Raw genomic sequence first — 16,238 nt, forward strand, 5'->3', positions numbered from 1 at the left:
GAAACACATTTATGCAGAAGATTGTCCATCTCGCTGCCCTCTCAGCAGGTCTTCTGTTATGACAAAATTGCTCATGTCAGAGAGGTTTGTGTGCCTGTGGCACCTGGGTACATGCACATCCACGTGCTTAGTTTTTTCATTTCTTTGTCCTCTTCCTCTCATTGATCATATTGAATCAGACAGGAGGAAAAGGACAGAAGCAACTGAGGGGGGAAAAAAGAAAAGGGTGAAGGCAACAAGTTAGAAGAAAAGGTGTTGAAGGGAAAGCCAGTGCTAGGAGAGGCCAGAAAGGCCAGGGCTGGGATTAGGCTTTAACAGTGCAGCATGAGTTTCCTTGCACAGCCCTGTGGAGACAAAAGGACGTGCTGACCACTGGACACATCTCGGGAGAATTCAGCCTAGCATTCAGGAACAGAATGCAAGTGAGGAGGGGGTCAGCAGCAACTTGGCAGCATCTGTCCTTCAGTAGGGGCTATATTTAAACAGTGGCATGTGGGGGCTGAACACATGCTGTGATGCTAAGAATAGAGCAATCCTGATAGTAACTCAGTGGCTTCACATCTTGCCTGAGTACAGCCCAGGGAACCTCTCTTGAAACTTCGCAGCCACCCTCCCTGCTGGCCAGCACCACTTCTTCATAAGAAAGGAAACATGCTGTGGGTAATCAGAAGTGGTTTGCAGTGCCTTTCAGGAATAAGCTGTAATAGGTTTATGCCATCTTACCCCTTGCCTCCCCAAGGCACTTCCCACCTCCTCTCATCAAGAGAGTTCAATCTATAAGGTAAGAAGAAAAATTACATTATAAGTCTTTCCCTAAATCTCCTAAAATGCTCTTAAAATCTTTCCAGCAGCAACCTAAGAAACTCAGGCCCAGCCAAAGTCGTATATTGAATGCAATTCATATTCCCATCCAGTATCCCTTCCATTCTCTGATTGCACTCAGCTGACCCCTTCCCTCAGCAGCTACAATGCCATGGGGTCCAACACTCCATGGCAACCTGGCAATGTTTTAACTTTCATTCCCACCCTTATGTGAAATGTAGTCCTGTCCCAGGGTTCTCATTGAGAGGCAAGAACTGCCCTGTTGTAGTATAAAGCATTACCAAAAGGGGATGAACTCAGGTAGGAGCCAACAAGCATCTGGGTCTGCTCCTCCCAGAACTTCCTGCTCAGCCAAACCACAAATGCAGTGGTTGCTAGATGTATGACCAGAAACAAACACCCTCCATCTCTTCTTCCTTCTGAACATCGATATTGACATTTTGGTTAGTGCGAGTTTATTTTTCCTCCAAGACCAGGGACTAACTTTTACTGGTGCAAGGAAGGATACTGCTATGGCTAAAGCACTAGAGCAGGATCCAGGAGACCTGGATGATTCTTTGTGAGACCTTGGAGAAAGCGCTCAGATTGTGAGCCATAAATGACAGAAGCCTGGAAATCAGGATGGTTTTCCAACAATATTTTGTTCTGGCTCTTAAATTTCCTTTGTCCCAGCTGCCCTCCTGAACACAGAGATCCAGTAAGATACTTTTTTCAATCCCTTGTCTATTAAGTATGTGAATACCATCACATCTTTATGGCAATGGCATATTTTTATTGGCAGCTATTTTATAGGAGAATATTTACTCTAATTACATATAATTATATAATAATATATAATGTATATCGTCATATATAATATTATAATTACACTAACCATTACAATTACTCTTCTCCATTTAGTTCCAATAACTTCCTGACCAAACACCATATTCTTGCTTAAGAGGTGGATGACTGGTCTCTTGGTAAAGTAAATCTGGTGTTTCTGCAGACCTACTTCAACTGGTCATCAACAGTGAAGCTTAATTAGGGAGTCTTTATATAGAGAAAGAAGGGAAAGAAAACACACTTTCTGGGATGAACACAGCAAGAGAGGATGGTGAAAGAAGGCATCTTGAGTGGTAGGACAGACTTGGGTGATTTCTGAGGCAAGGGATTTAGAGATGAAACTTGGCAGTGGCAGAGGATACTGGTGCTGGCCAATTGGTGAAGTACATACAAGACTATTGTGATACGTTACCACCTAGAGTGTACTGGTGAGGGGGCTACTGCTATGCAGTGTGGGAGAGAAACAATAACTTCTTTGGTGAACCAAATTCTGATTCGTATCAGGGGATGCAAGCTCATAAAAAACAAATGCAAGCAATCAGGGGTTGTTAGTTTTCTCCCTTTGTTGAAACAAAATGTCTTAAAAGGAGCAGTTTCTCCTCATAATACAAGGAGGGGAAGAGAAAAACAACCCCACCTCCTTTGCCTAAGCAAAAAGTTTAGCACAGGGCTGGTTGTTGGGAATGAGTATCTACCCAGAGTTGGCTGCAGGTAGATAAAAAAAGGCTTTATCTCCATGGCCCTTTGTTATTTGATGGGAGACTAGTTGAAAAGTAAGTGAAGTGTAATACCAAAGACAGAAATAATGCCACATGTACTAGAATAGATACTAAAAGTACTTGATAAGCATTTTACACTCAACACGGTAAGCAGCAGGATATCAAGGAGTTTTTGTATGAAGCAAGGATTCAGAAGGAACAGATAAGATTGTCAAAAAGCAAGAGTCCCAGTGTCCACATCTAGTTGCTAGGACAAAAGGAATTGAGTGTTCAGAAGAAACATGCTTATACATGTCCCATGTAGGTCATTTCTACATCCTCAGCTTCACTCCTTCACGTAAAAGATTTTACAATCAAAATCTAAAGGATTTTAGGATCAAAATCAAAATTCTAAAGAAACTAGAACTCATGCGCTCATTTAGCTACCAAAATGTCTCTTTCCAGGGACAGGCACTGAACTAGGACAGAAGGAGTGAGAGAGCCTTGAACTCATGGCAGAGTCATCCAGAGACATGGCTTCAGTCCTCCAGAACAAGTTATTCTCAACCTTAAGACTGTATGTTGGTACTGTGCTCTAAAGAGCAGTGAGGCTATGCAAGCTCTGAATAAAACCCTTACTCAGAAGACAGTAAGGTTTTATTCAGCTGCTACCAATTGTTGAATATCAGCAATCTTAAGTATAATATGCCTCCACAATACTTATGCTGAGAGATGGCAAACTAGAAAAAGACACCTACTATTTTTTTGATGCAATGAGGATACAATCCTAGACAAAAAAATACCCAACTTATGTTTGCAAGAATAGTTGTACACAGCATTCATCATATTTGCAAGTCTGGCTTGCTGTACCAAAACACAGCACTCACTAACCCTAAGAGAACCTCTCAGCAACAGTCTCAGGATAGAAGAGGATAAAGCACCATTGTTCTGCAGCAGCAAGGACAGGATCAGCCACAGGTATGGATTAGACAAGCCCACCACCACCTGAAAGATTCCAGGGGAACTTTGGTACAGAGACCCCTGTGTCCTGCAGCATCTTGTAGGTATAAACATACAGGGAAAAACAGGCTCAGCCTTCATAGATGTATTCATTGGTTCTAGCAAGTAGAAGGTTGAATAATGCCAGCAAATGAACCTGAGCTCTGGACCGCAATTGCCTGTAGCATCAAACTGTTGAAATCATCCTTGGCACATCTTTGGTTCAGGACAGCTAATACTTTCCAGAACAACTCCCAGACAGAGATTAGGAGTTAGAACAGACCATTCCCTGAGCCCAGGGCAGCTTGCATGTGGCCATCTTGTTTGGGAGAATATAAGAGGTTAATTGCTGGGCTTCGTTCCACTCTCTAGCAGCTGGCACCAGTGCCAGAGAGTGGCCCCAGGCACATTTAATGCAACAGGTATAGATGTAGGTTGTAGGTTGTAGTTTCACCTCAGCTGCTGATAGTCATCTGTCAAGAGATGCTTCCAGGATTCCTGCCTGCTAATAGGCAAATAGGATGTAAAGATGAAACTGCCCAGACTCTTCACCTCTACAAGCAGAAGAGGGAAAGCTTTTCTAGCACTGCCCTTCAAACAGAGGTGTTAGACAACTTGGGGAAGCAAAAAGCATGGGGCAGCACAGCTGTGGTCACACAGCAGAGGAGAAACCATTCAGGACAGTAATGTGTGAAAGACCAGGAGTCAAAATCAATCATAGGCATGATTGCCTCAGGTCCTTTCAAGGGAAGGCAGGAAGTGAACTAAAAACAGAGCGACTGGGCAGTGGCTTGGGCAGTGACAAAGGAATAGCTTAACAGATGGTTAAAGATTATGTAAAAGTAAACTTGAAGTATAAATCAAGATTCTAATAGAGGGAATGGCACAACCACCAATTCAGTTCATCCACACAGTCTGCTCGCTGTACTTGTTTTGTGAGGGAGTTACTGCATAAACGCACTTCCCTTGCAGGTAGCTCCAAGCCCTGGAGAGGCACAAGGAATTGTGAACCAGATTGTTAGCTGACACAATCAGCAATGTTGACTTGCAACCATGACAATATGGTTTTCTGTTCAGGCCACCTTCTTATCACTGTCCAGGAGGTGCTATCCCCCCATCCCTGCTGGGAAGGAAGAGCATAGCTCCCCTTCCAAGCTCTGCACCTTGCTCACTGCTGTCTCAGTGCTGTGCAGAGCATGCAGCTTCTCAACCAAACAGCAGCTTGGGAGCCCCCCCACGTTCTCCCTACATGTGGTGACTGGTGGGCCCAGCTGCTCCTTGGAAAGTTCCACCAGCGCTGCAGCCTGCACTCCCTTGCTGGCAGCCAGGGATGGCACCTGCCTAAGTGCCGACAGGCCATAAAACATGTCCGGGAGCACTCCTAGAACTGCTTGAGGCACTCCTTCCACAGTGCAGGCAGACATATTCAGCCCTCCAAAACCAGCATTGGTGACTGCTATAGACTAGGCTGACAGATTTTTTTATGTTTGACAGTAAGCATTTATGAGAACAGGTAAAGAAGAGCCTGCCTACCGAAAATGGGGAAGAGAAGGTGCTTGCAAATCTGGAAGCCCTCAGACCTATCTGGGTTAGAGCTGGCACCTCCAATAGGAGTAATGTCACATGAGCAAAGGTGAATGGGACAGAGCAGCCAGGCCATGGGTCACAGGGACCAGCGACATGGCATGCAGACAGCGGGATACCTGGCAGAGGAGACAGTAGAATAATCAGTTAATTGTCACGAGGAAGTAGAGATATGTGAGAAAGAGGTAAAAACGAGGTTGTGATGAACTGCTATTAAACAACAAAACAATTCTTGTGGTTTAAAATGCATATGCTCATTGTAGATCGAGTTAGCTGCAACTTGAAAAAAGTCAGCAATTTAAGCCATCACTGTGAACAGCTTAGGACAGAACAATCAATCAGAAGCCCGCTGATGTTTTTGAAGAGGATTGAGAATAATGCTGAAAACATTCTCATCTCAAATACCATCTTGTCTCAAAAAAATGAAAAAAAGAAAAAAGAAAGCATACAGCAGACCTGAAGAATTTTCAGGGGGAAAAAAAAAAAAAGGTTACCAAGAACAGCAATAAGTAAGTGTCACAACTTCCCCTAAGAATTCACTCCATTGCTGCAGAGTATTTGTACAGAACGGGTGACTGAAAGGAGCCTCTTCGATTATCAGGGCCAATCTCCTGTTGTTTCAGATGCCAAAGCTTACTCCAGTTTGTAAACTGATTGCAAAATTTCTTCCTAGATTAGAAAGCTGCTGCTGAACCTCCCTGGTAAGTAGTTTTGTGCACATTTGGTCAGTGGCAAGGCTGTCCTATATTTGAACAGTGCTGCTGGTATTTGCCCAACATCTATTTGTAGAAAGCAATCATATTTTTCAACCTCTTGCTAGGTGAAAGAAGCCTTCTGTCCTCTCCTCCTTTTCTATAGCTGCTCTGCCTTACATTCACTTTTCTTTAAAGTGGCTGGCTCCATAGGTGTGCTATTTCCAGTGAATTCCCATTTGTACATTAGACAGTTACATCAATGCCTTCCTATTTGAGTTCGATACGGCTACCTGAGGTTCATTTGTTTACGTTTGCCTTTTTTTCAGAAACGCATCATTTTGCTGGCTCATTATCCTCTTGTGACACACTAATATGCCCAGGTCTTTCTCCTCTACTACCAGTACCAGCTGGAAAGTCTCCAGTTTCTACTTACTTCATCATTAACACTCATGCACCACACTATGCTGCAGGTAGGAGTGCCTTCCTTGCTTTGTATCGTAAGTAACTATACAAAGTTACTTTACTATACAATGGGTTTCCCTCTCATTGAATCACTCTTGGTTTGCAGTAGGATCCCTAAAGGCATGTTTGCATACACTTCCACCACCTTAAAGCCGCGCTGGTAATCTTCATGAAAATTTCCCTAATACAGTTCCATGTTATGTTTCTACTTTGATTTGGGCTTAATGCTTATGTTCTATCTTATGATTTTTCGCAGACTAGCTAATTTTCATTTTGTTTAGTTTCAAGTGCATTTGCTGCACATATCCTTACTGAAAAGAAAGCCTCCAGGAACCTGACGGTATTGTTCTCCCTTAGTCTTTTTTAAGAATGGGTGAACCTTTTCATCATTTATAGCTCCTCCTTGCAAGGAATGCTGTACTTGTCAGGACTGTGTACTTTTCCCTCAGCCTTTCTAAAATCTTGCCATCTATGGATCTTTTTTGTTTCTTGTTTTTATGCTTGATTTGATTTGATTTCTTTCTTTCCTGGTAACTCTTTCTGGCCAAAGATTTGATGTGTTGCCCTGTGCACCGCAGCTACTGAGCTACACTAAATCAGCTTTATTTTGGCAAGGGATAGTGTAAAATCCCACTATACTTTATCTGCTTCACTAGGTAAGAGTTAAAAGATTCATTAGGAATCACAGTAAGCCAAATATTAATGTTCAACTGATTTCACTTAGAAGGACATTGTTGTAACTAAGAAAAAAAATACTTTCTTTTCCTTTTTGGGTTCTTTATTTTCCCCTTTATTTGTTTCTCTATTTCTCCAATCCTTCCTAATTTCTGCAGAATTATTCAAGTCCTCTGTTGATGTTTGATCCTGCTGTGTATCTGCCTGCTGAGCATATCAATGTCTGCTGTTCTTTCAGCTTACTCATTACGGAGTTGATATTTTAATACAACCCTAATTAAAAATCATCTATTCTTTCTCTCTGAGGGCTTCCCAGACACTAATAAACTTTATTTTGCTGCTTCCTTTGTGTCACTCTCCACTCTTTCAGTATCTGTTTTTATACGACTGCATTGTTATGGTACCCCTTTCAGTATGGTATCCTTCATATACACATCAGACATTTTTAGCACCCAGACACTGCAGATGATTGTTTGGGTGGAACAAAATAGACAGTATGTGCTATTGTAAGCAAGTTTAAGATGAAAGGAATAGACATTTGAAGTTACAGATCTGGAACCATTTAGTCAGTTTCTCAGTCTTGGTTATGTTGTTTAAATTTGAGCTTTTTCCTTAATCTCCACTGGGCACTACTAGAAGCAGCAATGTGTGTTTCACTGATCCTGCAGCAGGCAGAGCTGGTTTGGCTCCATAAGGTTACTTGAACATGAAGTTTGTTATATATGACCCAACAACATATATAATTCTAGCACCTTGCTCTAAATGTGTCCCTGAACCCCCAGGAAGTTGATGGCACAGAAGCCCTGTGGCAGCAGGATCCAGCGTATGAAGATCCAGCTGCTTTTTTACCCCTTTGTGTTGGCTGAACTGAGATTTAGAACTGATCCCTTGCATGGTCAAATGGTTTAAACTACAGCTATGCATTCTTTCAGTCTGTAGAAAAACGGGTTCACACCCCACTTCCAACATGTTCTCCTACTTTATTTAGTTGCAGCCAGTTGAATACTTTGTGCTATGAAGGGTGGTTTTAAATGCATATGCTTACTGTACATTCTGAGTTAGCTGCAACTTGAAAGAAGTCAGCAATTTAAGCCATCATTGTGAACAGCTTAGGACAGAACAACCAATTAGAAGCCCACCAATGTATTTGAAAAGGATTGAGAATAATGCTGAAAACATTCTCATCTCATTTAAATACCATCTTGTCTCAAAAAAAAAGGAAAAAGAAAGCATACAGCAGACCTGAAGAATTTTCAGGGGAAAAAAAAAGTTACCAAGAACAGCACTTCCTGATAGATTTTATCATAATCTCCATATAGAGAAGCAATAAAAATATTGTAATATAAACTTCAGAAAGAAGAAAGGCAAGAAGATTGTGACTGAGTAGATTGATCATGTAAGATGAATTATGTATGGATTTTTAATACAAGATCAGCTCAAACAGGAAATTCCACTTTGTGCAACATTTAGTCTTTGGAATGCCTGGCTGCTTGAGGTTATCAAGTCGTTATCAGGAAACCATGTAAGATTTAGCCAGACAAGCACTAACTGTTCACAAATAGTTATCTGTTTATATGTAGGATAAACCACCAGTACTGTCAATTCTTATGTACTTCAAGGGCATGCTGATAATCAGCAGGGGTGAAAGAATTTCCCTTCACACTGCATTACTAGAAAAATTAGATGCATTGGTGAAGTTTATAACTTCCTCTGAAACACGTGTAGGAAACACAAAGGAAAGAGGAAGCAAGAGATGGAGTGGCTATTAACCTAGTCTGGTCTAGCAATTCCACCATCTCTACATAACTACAGTGTATATAATTTATATATAAATCATTTGTTATACTTAATACATTTCCCAAATTAGCTTTTTATTGCTCTTTTTCACCCAAAAAGGTGTATAGAAACAATATGACTTGGTGTCCAAGGAGGTAAGCATCTTTCCTTAGTGTTACTGCTATGACTTTTCTAGTCTAGAAGTTGAAACTGCCTAAAATGACAGCACTGGAATCCCCTGAGACACCAACTGTATCCACTCAACTATCTCCTGGCACCTGTTGGATATTCAAGCCTGTATCTCATCACATTTTCTCCAGATTAATCCATGTTCCTGTTCTGTCCTTCCCAATTCAGTCCAATTAGGTTTTGCTGAAAGAACCAAAGTGCTAATATTTATGTTTTGCGAAGCCAAAGTTTACACTTTTTTTTACACAAAGAACACTTCTCTTTCTCCCCAAGAGTCCTTTGTTTGACAGCAATCAGCTTACTAAAGACCCTCTCATTTATCTAATCTCTCTTTTCATACATGCACAACACATTCTTCACTGTACTAATGAACATTGTGTCGTTATTTGACCTTACCTCTGCTAGGCAGGCTCATTCTCAGTGACACCTCCATCTGACCACACTTCCCAGTGCTGCCCAATGGCACTCATCTCCTGGATGGAGGCCAGAGCAAATTGCTCATCCATATGAGTTCCAGCTCTAACAAACCAACAGAGAAACAGACAGTACTGCTCTGTTTCCCTATGCTACACCATACAGACACAATCACTGCTCAGGCTTCTTTAGCAATGGGATCATTCCCATCTTTGGCTCCTAAAATATCCAAACAAACAGTGCCAATGATATTAAGAGTTTTGGAAGATGCTTTACAGGCAGCATTTTGGCCCACAGTTCATCCTGCTGGTGTCAGTAGTACAATCCTAACTGCGGAAAAATGAAGACTTGATCTTTCAACTCAAAGAGACAAAACCTGAGATTCAAACTTCTACTCCCTACATACTAAGAGGAGGACAATTAAGTTATTCCATGACTCCTGGGGGTTTATTCTCTTCTAAGAAGTTTACATTCAGGTATGATCTTACTGGGTTCTGGTAAGGATCTATAAATCCTTTCTTTGGAGACTGTTTAAATGGTGTTGCCTTTAAGACAGTGGGCATGGATGGTCACCTGGACACCATTAAATTCCGGACAATAGTAGCCCAAAACCATAATTATAAAATCAAAGTCCTGCTTGAAGAATGGTGTACACTTTGAGCTTCAAATGGATTTGTATCAATTATATATTCCATAATTACCTTTTTATGCAACATGCTAGACGTAAGGTATGACGCCCAGTTCTGGGTGAGAGCAACATCTAGTTAATACCTTTCTGGAAGTGCTTCTAATCTTTGAGCAATATTCTGTTCACCTTAAGGTGCAACTTAGCCTGGGTAATAGCTGCTTCTCACTCCTGTTCAAGCCTTTATAAGATACTCAGTATCTCCTCTCTTTCCAGTCCCAGTTTCTTATCTATTCGGGGAAAAAAACAAGAGTCAAAATAATCCTAGACCCTACAGATCTTATGTGGCCACTGAAAATCCCATTTTCCTAACAACCACTTATGCCAGATACCTGTTTAAATGATACCGATTCTTTCTTTTCAGCACCTGAAGCTCTATGTGTATGCACAGAAGTTGTTTTCATGACGAAAAATAATCTTTCTCTATGTAAGAAACATCCACCTCAGGGCCAAGCTATGGGATTTCAAATCATTTGGCAGAAGTTACAAACACTCCTTGACCTGGGGTGAGCCAAATAACACAGAATATTTCATTTTAAACTTCTCTGTCAGAAGCACAGTCTACTTAAGGACACAGAAGGACCTGAGCACAGCATTTCTTCATTCCTGTTGATGGGTACCTTTCAGTGGGACATCCCAAGGTATTGCTGCGTAAAGACTAATGCAGCTGTTATGAACTTAATAAACAGAGGACTTCTTTTCCTAATTTTTAAGCTACTCACTAGCCTTTACGAAAAGAGACCAGTAACAGCTGCTTATCAAAAGTAGTGCAACTCAAGGTTCATGTTTATTTCTTTATTATATTTCCCGTCCAATCAACGGCTTTTCTTTAATTCTTGAAATTGAACCAACGTTTGCTGCTTTAGAGCATCAAAAATTCACTTCAGACAATATTGAGAAAGTTTTGCCAACAGAAGAGACCCTAAGAAATGTCCATCTATTTTGAAAGCTGGAATATACTAATGAAGTGTTAGGGACAGTTAAGTTGCAAACATGGCTTTTGTTGCTCCTATTTAAATTATTTTTGTTTAGTTGGATGTCTTACATGAGTACCAAAGCTTCCACGTTTTAGCCTTTTTCCCTGCACAGTCACTATGTTTATATCTCTGCTGACAACTGGGGAGAGCTGTACAGGTTATAAAGTGCCTGAGCTGCACAGACCTGCACAGAAGCAGATCTTCACCCAACACTTTACCTCAACAGCATCTATTTCAGGACCCACCCCACACCCTGCTTGACTATTCCACCCAAGTTTTCCTTTTAAGATCTGCTGCCACAGAAAGGAGTTCCTGCATTCCTTAACGGCAGTGAAAGATGCCCGACTCAGAAGGGCTATGTGAGTTCAGCAGAGCAGCTCTGCTCCCACAGTTCACATCTCAAGGTCCTACCTTTGACACTTGAAGGGGCCGTTTCTGCTCTGAACCCCCTTGCAACCGGAAGCCCCAGGGGGCACCTCCAGACAGAGTGATGAGCATTTCTTCTTCAGCTCCCATGATTTCTACACTTTGGATATTTTGCCTTCCCAACTTCAAAACAGACTCCAGTTCTTAACAGGCAATATCTTCTACTCCCATCTTCAAAATTCATACGACAACTCTCCGGTCCCCCAAAAGGCCCTGTGCACACTTTCTCCTTCAAGATCACACACACAAGAGGAGAGTTGAGACTGTCAAGCCCAGCCTTCACTGCTCTTCTGGACAACCAGCTGCTGCTCTGCCTATGATTAGACATTTGATTCTGCTCCTGGTAAGGGGCCAGAGTTGTCTGACACACGTGTCGTGTCAATCTCACCCTCTATGTCCCCCCCTCCGCATACATGACTGATCTCTCACCGGAGCATGGCTGAAAATAGCACACCTTCTGTCTCTCCAAAGCTTTGGCTGACACTCTTAAGGCTGGAAGCATTTCAGTAAAAACTTTATTTCCACTTCCCACTCCAAATGCAAATCCTGGAGTTATCCAGCTCTCAGGATTCATTAGTATGAGTTTCAGGCAAGGACATGACGCAGGCACAAACTCGTACAAGATCAGGTGATAGCACCTAAGAAACTAAACAAAAACAGCTTGCAAGCGATGTGCTCTGCACTTGTTTTCTCCATGCAGCTAGTGTTACTACACAGTAGCACCATGTGTCTGCCCTGAAAACCACAGGCAGATTATAGACGTGATGTGCTCCCTTTGCAGCTTGCTGCTCCCTGGCATCCCCTACAGCCATTCCTAATATTAGACACTGGGACCAGAACAGCCAGGATTAGCTATACAGATGGGGTTCAGACAGTTCTCTGCAGGGCGCCACATACACGGACTTCTCCATGGCCAAGAGAATGGCTTTGCACCTGGGTCACAGAATCATAGAACGGTTTGGGTTGGAAGGGACTTTTAAAGGTCCTGGGCAGGGGCACCTTCAGCTGGACCAGGTTGCTCAGAGCCCCATCCAACGTGGCTTTGAATGTTTCCAGGGATGAGCATCTACCAGCTCTCTGAGCAACCTGTTCCAGTGTTTTACCACCCTTAATGTAAAAAATGTCTTCCTTATGTATCTAGTCTAAATTGAACCTCTTTTAGTTTAAAGCCATTTTCTCTCATCCTATCCCTACAAGCTGTACTAAAAAGCCTGTCCCTATCTTTCTTATAAGCCCTCTTTAAGTACTGAAAAGCTTCAGTATGGTCTCACTGCAGCCTTCTCTTCTCCAGGCTGAACAACCCCAACTCTCTCGGCCTGTCTTCATAGGAGAGGCGTTCATCCCTCTGGTCATTTTTGCAGGCCTTCTCTGGACCTGCTCCAACAGTTCCATGTCTTTCCTGTGCTTAGTGCTCCAGAGCTCGATGCAGTACTCCAGGTGGGTCCCACCAGCGTCAACTCCTTCACCATTTTCTCTTTTAGGGCCATGACAGACAAGACCTCCTTGCCATCCCAAGCCACCTTGATCCCTTGGAATTATAAGGGAAAATAAAATCCATGCTCCCCCTTTGCTATGGGGCTTACAACATAATTCTCTCTTTAGATTCCAAGGACAAAGTTCTCCTTATTCTGCATGTGCTTAGTTCTCAGTGAGTAATAAACACCTTACAGCTCTCTGTGATACCTTTGTACTGCAACATTCCAAGGATGCAGTTTTGCTGTGACACCACTGCTTGGCTGCCTACTCCACCACTCACCCAGGGCCACTGCATGGTGCTTCTGAGCACATACCAACAAACATGACCAGGTAGCAAACAACTCTTGCACCACATTGTATTTAGGTGCAAAACTGGCTCCGGGTGCTCCCAAGCCGTGTTTTTCAGAGGCCGCTGAGGGCACAAGCAGCCAAGGGCACCACGCTCAGCAGGGGCTGAGGCTGTGCTGCACCACAGCCATGCCCTCAGCGCTGGACTCAGCCGCTCCCGCGGGAAACGCTGGTTCTCGGACTGTGCAATCGACCTGAGCCATCTGCCCCACCACAGCCAGAGCGGCCTCGCAACAGCCCCGTCCCAGCGCTGCCCCGGGAGCGAGGGCAATGCGAGGCCGGCTGCGGCCTGGGCGCCCCGGCAACGACCGCTGCCGGAGCGGCGGCTGCTCCCACGGGCGCCACAGGTCGGGCCGGGCCCGGCGCTTCCGAACAACCGCGAGCGTCCCCGTAACGAGCCGCGGATCGCCACCGACGACGTACACCACCGGAGCGACGTCAACGCCCGCGGCCGCGGCGCACGGCGCCTGCGCCGCATCCGGGCCCCGCTGGGTGGGGCGCGGCGGCTGCCGGGGGTTGGCGGGGAGTGCGGACGTGGCAGGCAGCGGGCGGGGGAGCGGCGGTGCCGGGAACCGGAAGCGGGCCCGGCAGCAGCGCCGGGAGAGGCGGGCAGCGGCGGTGAGTGAGGCTCCAGGGGGGGTGTCGGGCCTGCTGGTGGCGGCCGCAGAGGTACCCGGGGCGGGCGGCTGGTGCGGCGGCCCGGCCGGGGCCCGAGCCTGAGGCGCTGCCGTCGCTTCCTTCCCCGCCGAGGAGATGAGGCCTGGCAGTGCGCAGCCGGGTAGCACGTCGGGCCCGCCGTGCCTACGCGCCACGCCCGGCCTCTGCAGGGGCCCTGGTCTTCCTCCGTGATGGGTCTGGGCGGGGGCGCCCCTCGCCGCCGGCGGCCCGGCTCGGCCCAGCGGCGGCCGGCCTGCGGGGCCGGCGCCGGCTGTCGGCGGGGCCTTGTCCTCCAGTGCCCCGGGGGGAGCCGTCGGCGTCCCAGTATGGTGCGGGGAGTTGCGGGAACTATGAGTCGGGCCGTCGCACCCGCCTGGAGAGCTGAGCGCTTGTTTTCGGCCCGGGTGCGCTGTGAGGCGGATACCCCCTCTGCAGCGTCCCTAATCTCTTGTAATCTGCGAATCCTTACCCCAGTGTCTGTGTTGTGCTGTCCAAGCTCCCATTCATTCGAGGCTTGCAAAAGGTGGTCGTCCCACAGGGAGACCGAGTTTGGTAGTTAAACTTAGTGGTTGTCTGTCTGTGGCTTTGAAAAAGAAAGAAGGGAGTGGAGATGGCATGACCAAAATACAAGTGTAGTCTTGCGAAAAGTGGATGGATTATTGCTTTCCATGTAGATGGTGCTTTAAAGATGTTTGGTTTATATTGTTGGAGTTTGCTTTGACTCTTTCGAGCAATGGTCTTTGGAGTAGAATGAAGGTTAGTTTTGTTTCTTTTTATTCTCGGGAGGTAATTCAGTATTTTTAAGTATGTGAGTGTGGCGTCTTAAGTCTTTATCAAAGACACTTTGCAAAACCATCTAAGATAGGCCTCTGTGGTAGCTGTCACACTGTAGTCAAAGTTCTGTTGAAACATAGTGGCTGATGGAAGTGGTTGCTGAAACGCAGGTAAGCTACTTACACCTTCATCAGAAACCTTCCACCAGAGTTAATATTTGTAATGTCATGTTAAAATACAGATTTTTATTTTTTTTTCAGTTTGGTATTCAGTGTTGATTTTTAGCCATTAATGTGATAGTTCCATAAAAATATTTCTAAATCCTTTTATGTTGCAGGGATCCTTAGTCAACTTTACCAGATGTTGGGGGGAATGTTAGAGGGAGAAAAGTGGCCATCTGAGACTTAATATGCAATGCCTTTGTGGTGGTGGTGTTTACAAGCAGTGCAAATTCACACCACTAGAATGGGAGGTGACTTGTTGCTGATTTTATCCTAAAGTCTTCACTGTTTATTAATATGAAGTTGTTCTGAGTAGGTTTAGGAAACTTGAGCTTTCACCTCTTTCTGCCGGCCCCCTCGCCCCCCTTCCCCCTTCTCATAGAGTAGGTGTTCTGGTTACTGGGTGTATAGAAATGTATGTGACCTAGAACTCCAGAGCCTTGCTCTTTAGAGGAGACTCACCTTCAATCATGTATATACACTGTGTGTGGAATCATAAGCATTTCTATCCTTCTCTTTTTGTGTGGAAAAGGTTCTTGCTTCTGGAACTACCCTGTTCTGCTTGAAGCTGTACCACTCAGGATTCTTTATTGATATAGACAGACTGTGAAGTGAACATTGATGTAAGGAATATTTCTTGTTAATACACTGTGACATTTGCTCCAGGTTCTAATTTCATGGCTGAAAGCTGAGTTATAGCAGTGAACAGATGTCTAAAGGATTATTCCTTTAATGAGTCGTTTGATGCTTGTACTGCTGTGAATGTTTTCTTCTGCTACTGTAGGACTATATTTTCTTCCTGTAACACTTATTATCAGAAGAAGGGTCAAAAATCCAAGAAAGAATTGATGGTTGGCTAAAGGAAGGGCAAGGTACAAAGAGTGACTGAAAGTGATCAGCAGCGAGGTCTCCACAGAAGGGAAGAGGTAGATGTTTCTTGCTCTTTAGGTCTGAAAAGCTTTATCAAGTGATGAATTCTGAAGATAGAGCTTGTTCCTGTATGTTCAGCAAGATTCATTGTTAGCATAAAAAACACTAAAGTCAGTATAAACCAGGCAGTATTCATTAGGAAAAGCTAATTCTGAGCTTTTTTGTTTCTTGTGAGTGATGGGATTTATGTGATGCATTTTTGTGTAGAGGAAGTCAGAGTACAGAAGTTTTGAATGAAAGATGGCCAGTGTTACAATGTATGCGAAGAAAACTTGTTTAGTACTATAACATGTTTTTAAGTCTTATTCTGTATATTCCTATTCATCCATTCTTCCTTCTCGCCTCTTCTCTTAACTTTAAGCTATTCTTGTAACTTTGCCTAATCAATTATACTTGTGCAAAGTTCACAGAAATGAGTCAGATGACTTCACACGTTGCAACATGTATGTGCAGGTAGCAAAGGAAGAGAGAAATCTTTCACTGTGATTTTGTTAATGGCATATTTTCCATAATTTCTGCCTCTCCAGGATTGCTGTACAGAAGCAATGCCCATAACTGAGTTTGAAATATTTTCATAGACCTTTATTACAGAGATAGAGATGTAA

The 16,238-nt window shown here is 44.0% G+C and overlaps 2 protein-coding genes and 1 long non-coding RNA gene across 6 annotated transcripts in view; 1 reads left to right on the top strand and 2 right to left on the bottom strand.

Moving 5' to 3' along the window:
• SYNPO2L (synaptopodin 2 like) overlaps positions 1 to 12,203 on the bottom strand; it is a 34,845-nt gene extending 22,642 nt beyond the window's left edge. Inside the window, exons 1-2 of the mRNA XM_030486129.1 lie at positions 11,657 to 12,203; positions 11,213 to 11,541 (exon numbers count right to left, since the gene is read on the bottom strand). Coding sequence (XP_030341989.1) covers positions 11,213 to 11,317 — 105 coding nt within the window. The 5' untranslated portion in view covers positions 11,318 to 11,541; positions 11,657 to 12,203. The remainder of the gene's footprint in view (positions 1 to 11,212; positions 11,542 to 11,656) is intronic.
• A 426-nt stretch (positions 12,204 to 12,629) lies between these two features.
• On the bottom strand, positions 12,630 to 12,945 carry LOC115608036. The gene is made up of 2 exons (XR_003991429.1): positions 12,911 to 12,945; positions 12,630 to 12,755 (listed from the first exon to the last, which is right to left on the bottom strand). It is a non-coding gene; the product is annotated as an uncharacterized LOC115608036 (long non-coding RNA).
• Positions 12,946 to 13,577: 632 nt separating this feature from the next.
• Positions 13,578 to 16,238, top strand: part of SEC24C (SEC24 homolog C, COPII coat complex component) — a 39,216-nt gene continuing 36,555 nt past the window's right edge. For 2 of the 4 annotated variants that reach the window (XM_030486130.1, XM_030486133.1), the window contains exon 1: positions 13,578 to 13,669. The gene's annotated coding sequence lies outside the window, so the exon portion shown is untranslated. Of the gene's footprint in view, positions 13,679 to 16,238 lie in introns of all 4 variants that reach the window. The other 2 variants (XM_030486132.1, XM_030486134.1) reach the window with 1 other exon arrangement.

Source organism: Strigops habroptila, chromosome 5 (genome assembly GCF_004027225.2).
Source record: "Strigops habroptila isolate Jane chromosome 5, bStrHab1.2.pri, whole genome shotgun sequence".
Lineage (NCBI taxonomy): Eukaryota > Metazoa > Chordata > Aves > Psittaciformes > Psittacidae > Strigops > Strigops habroptila.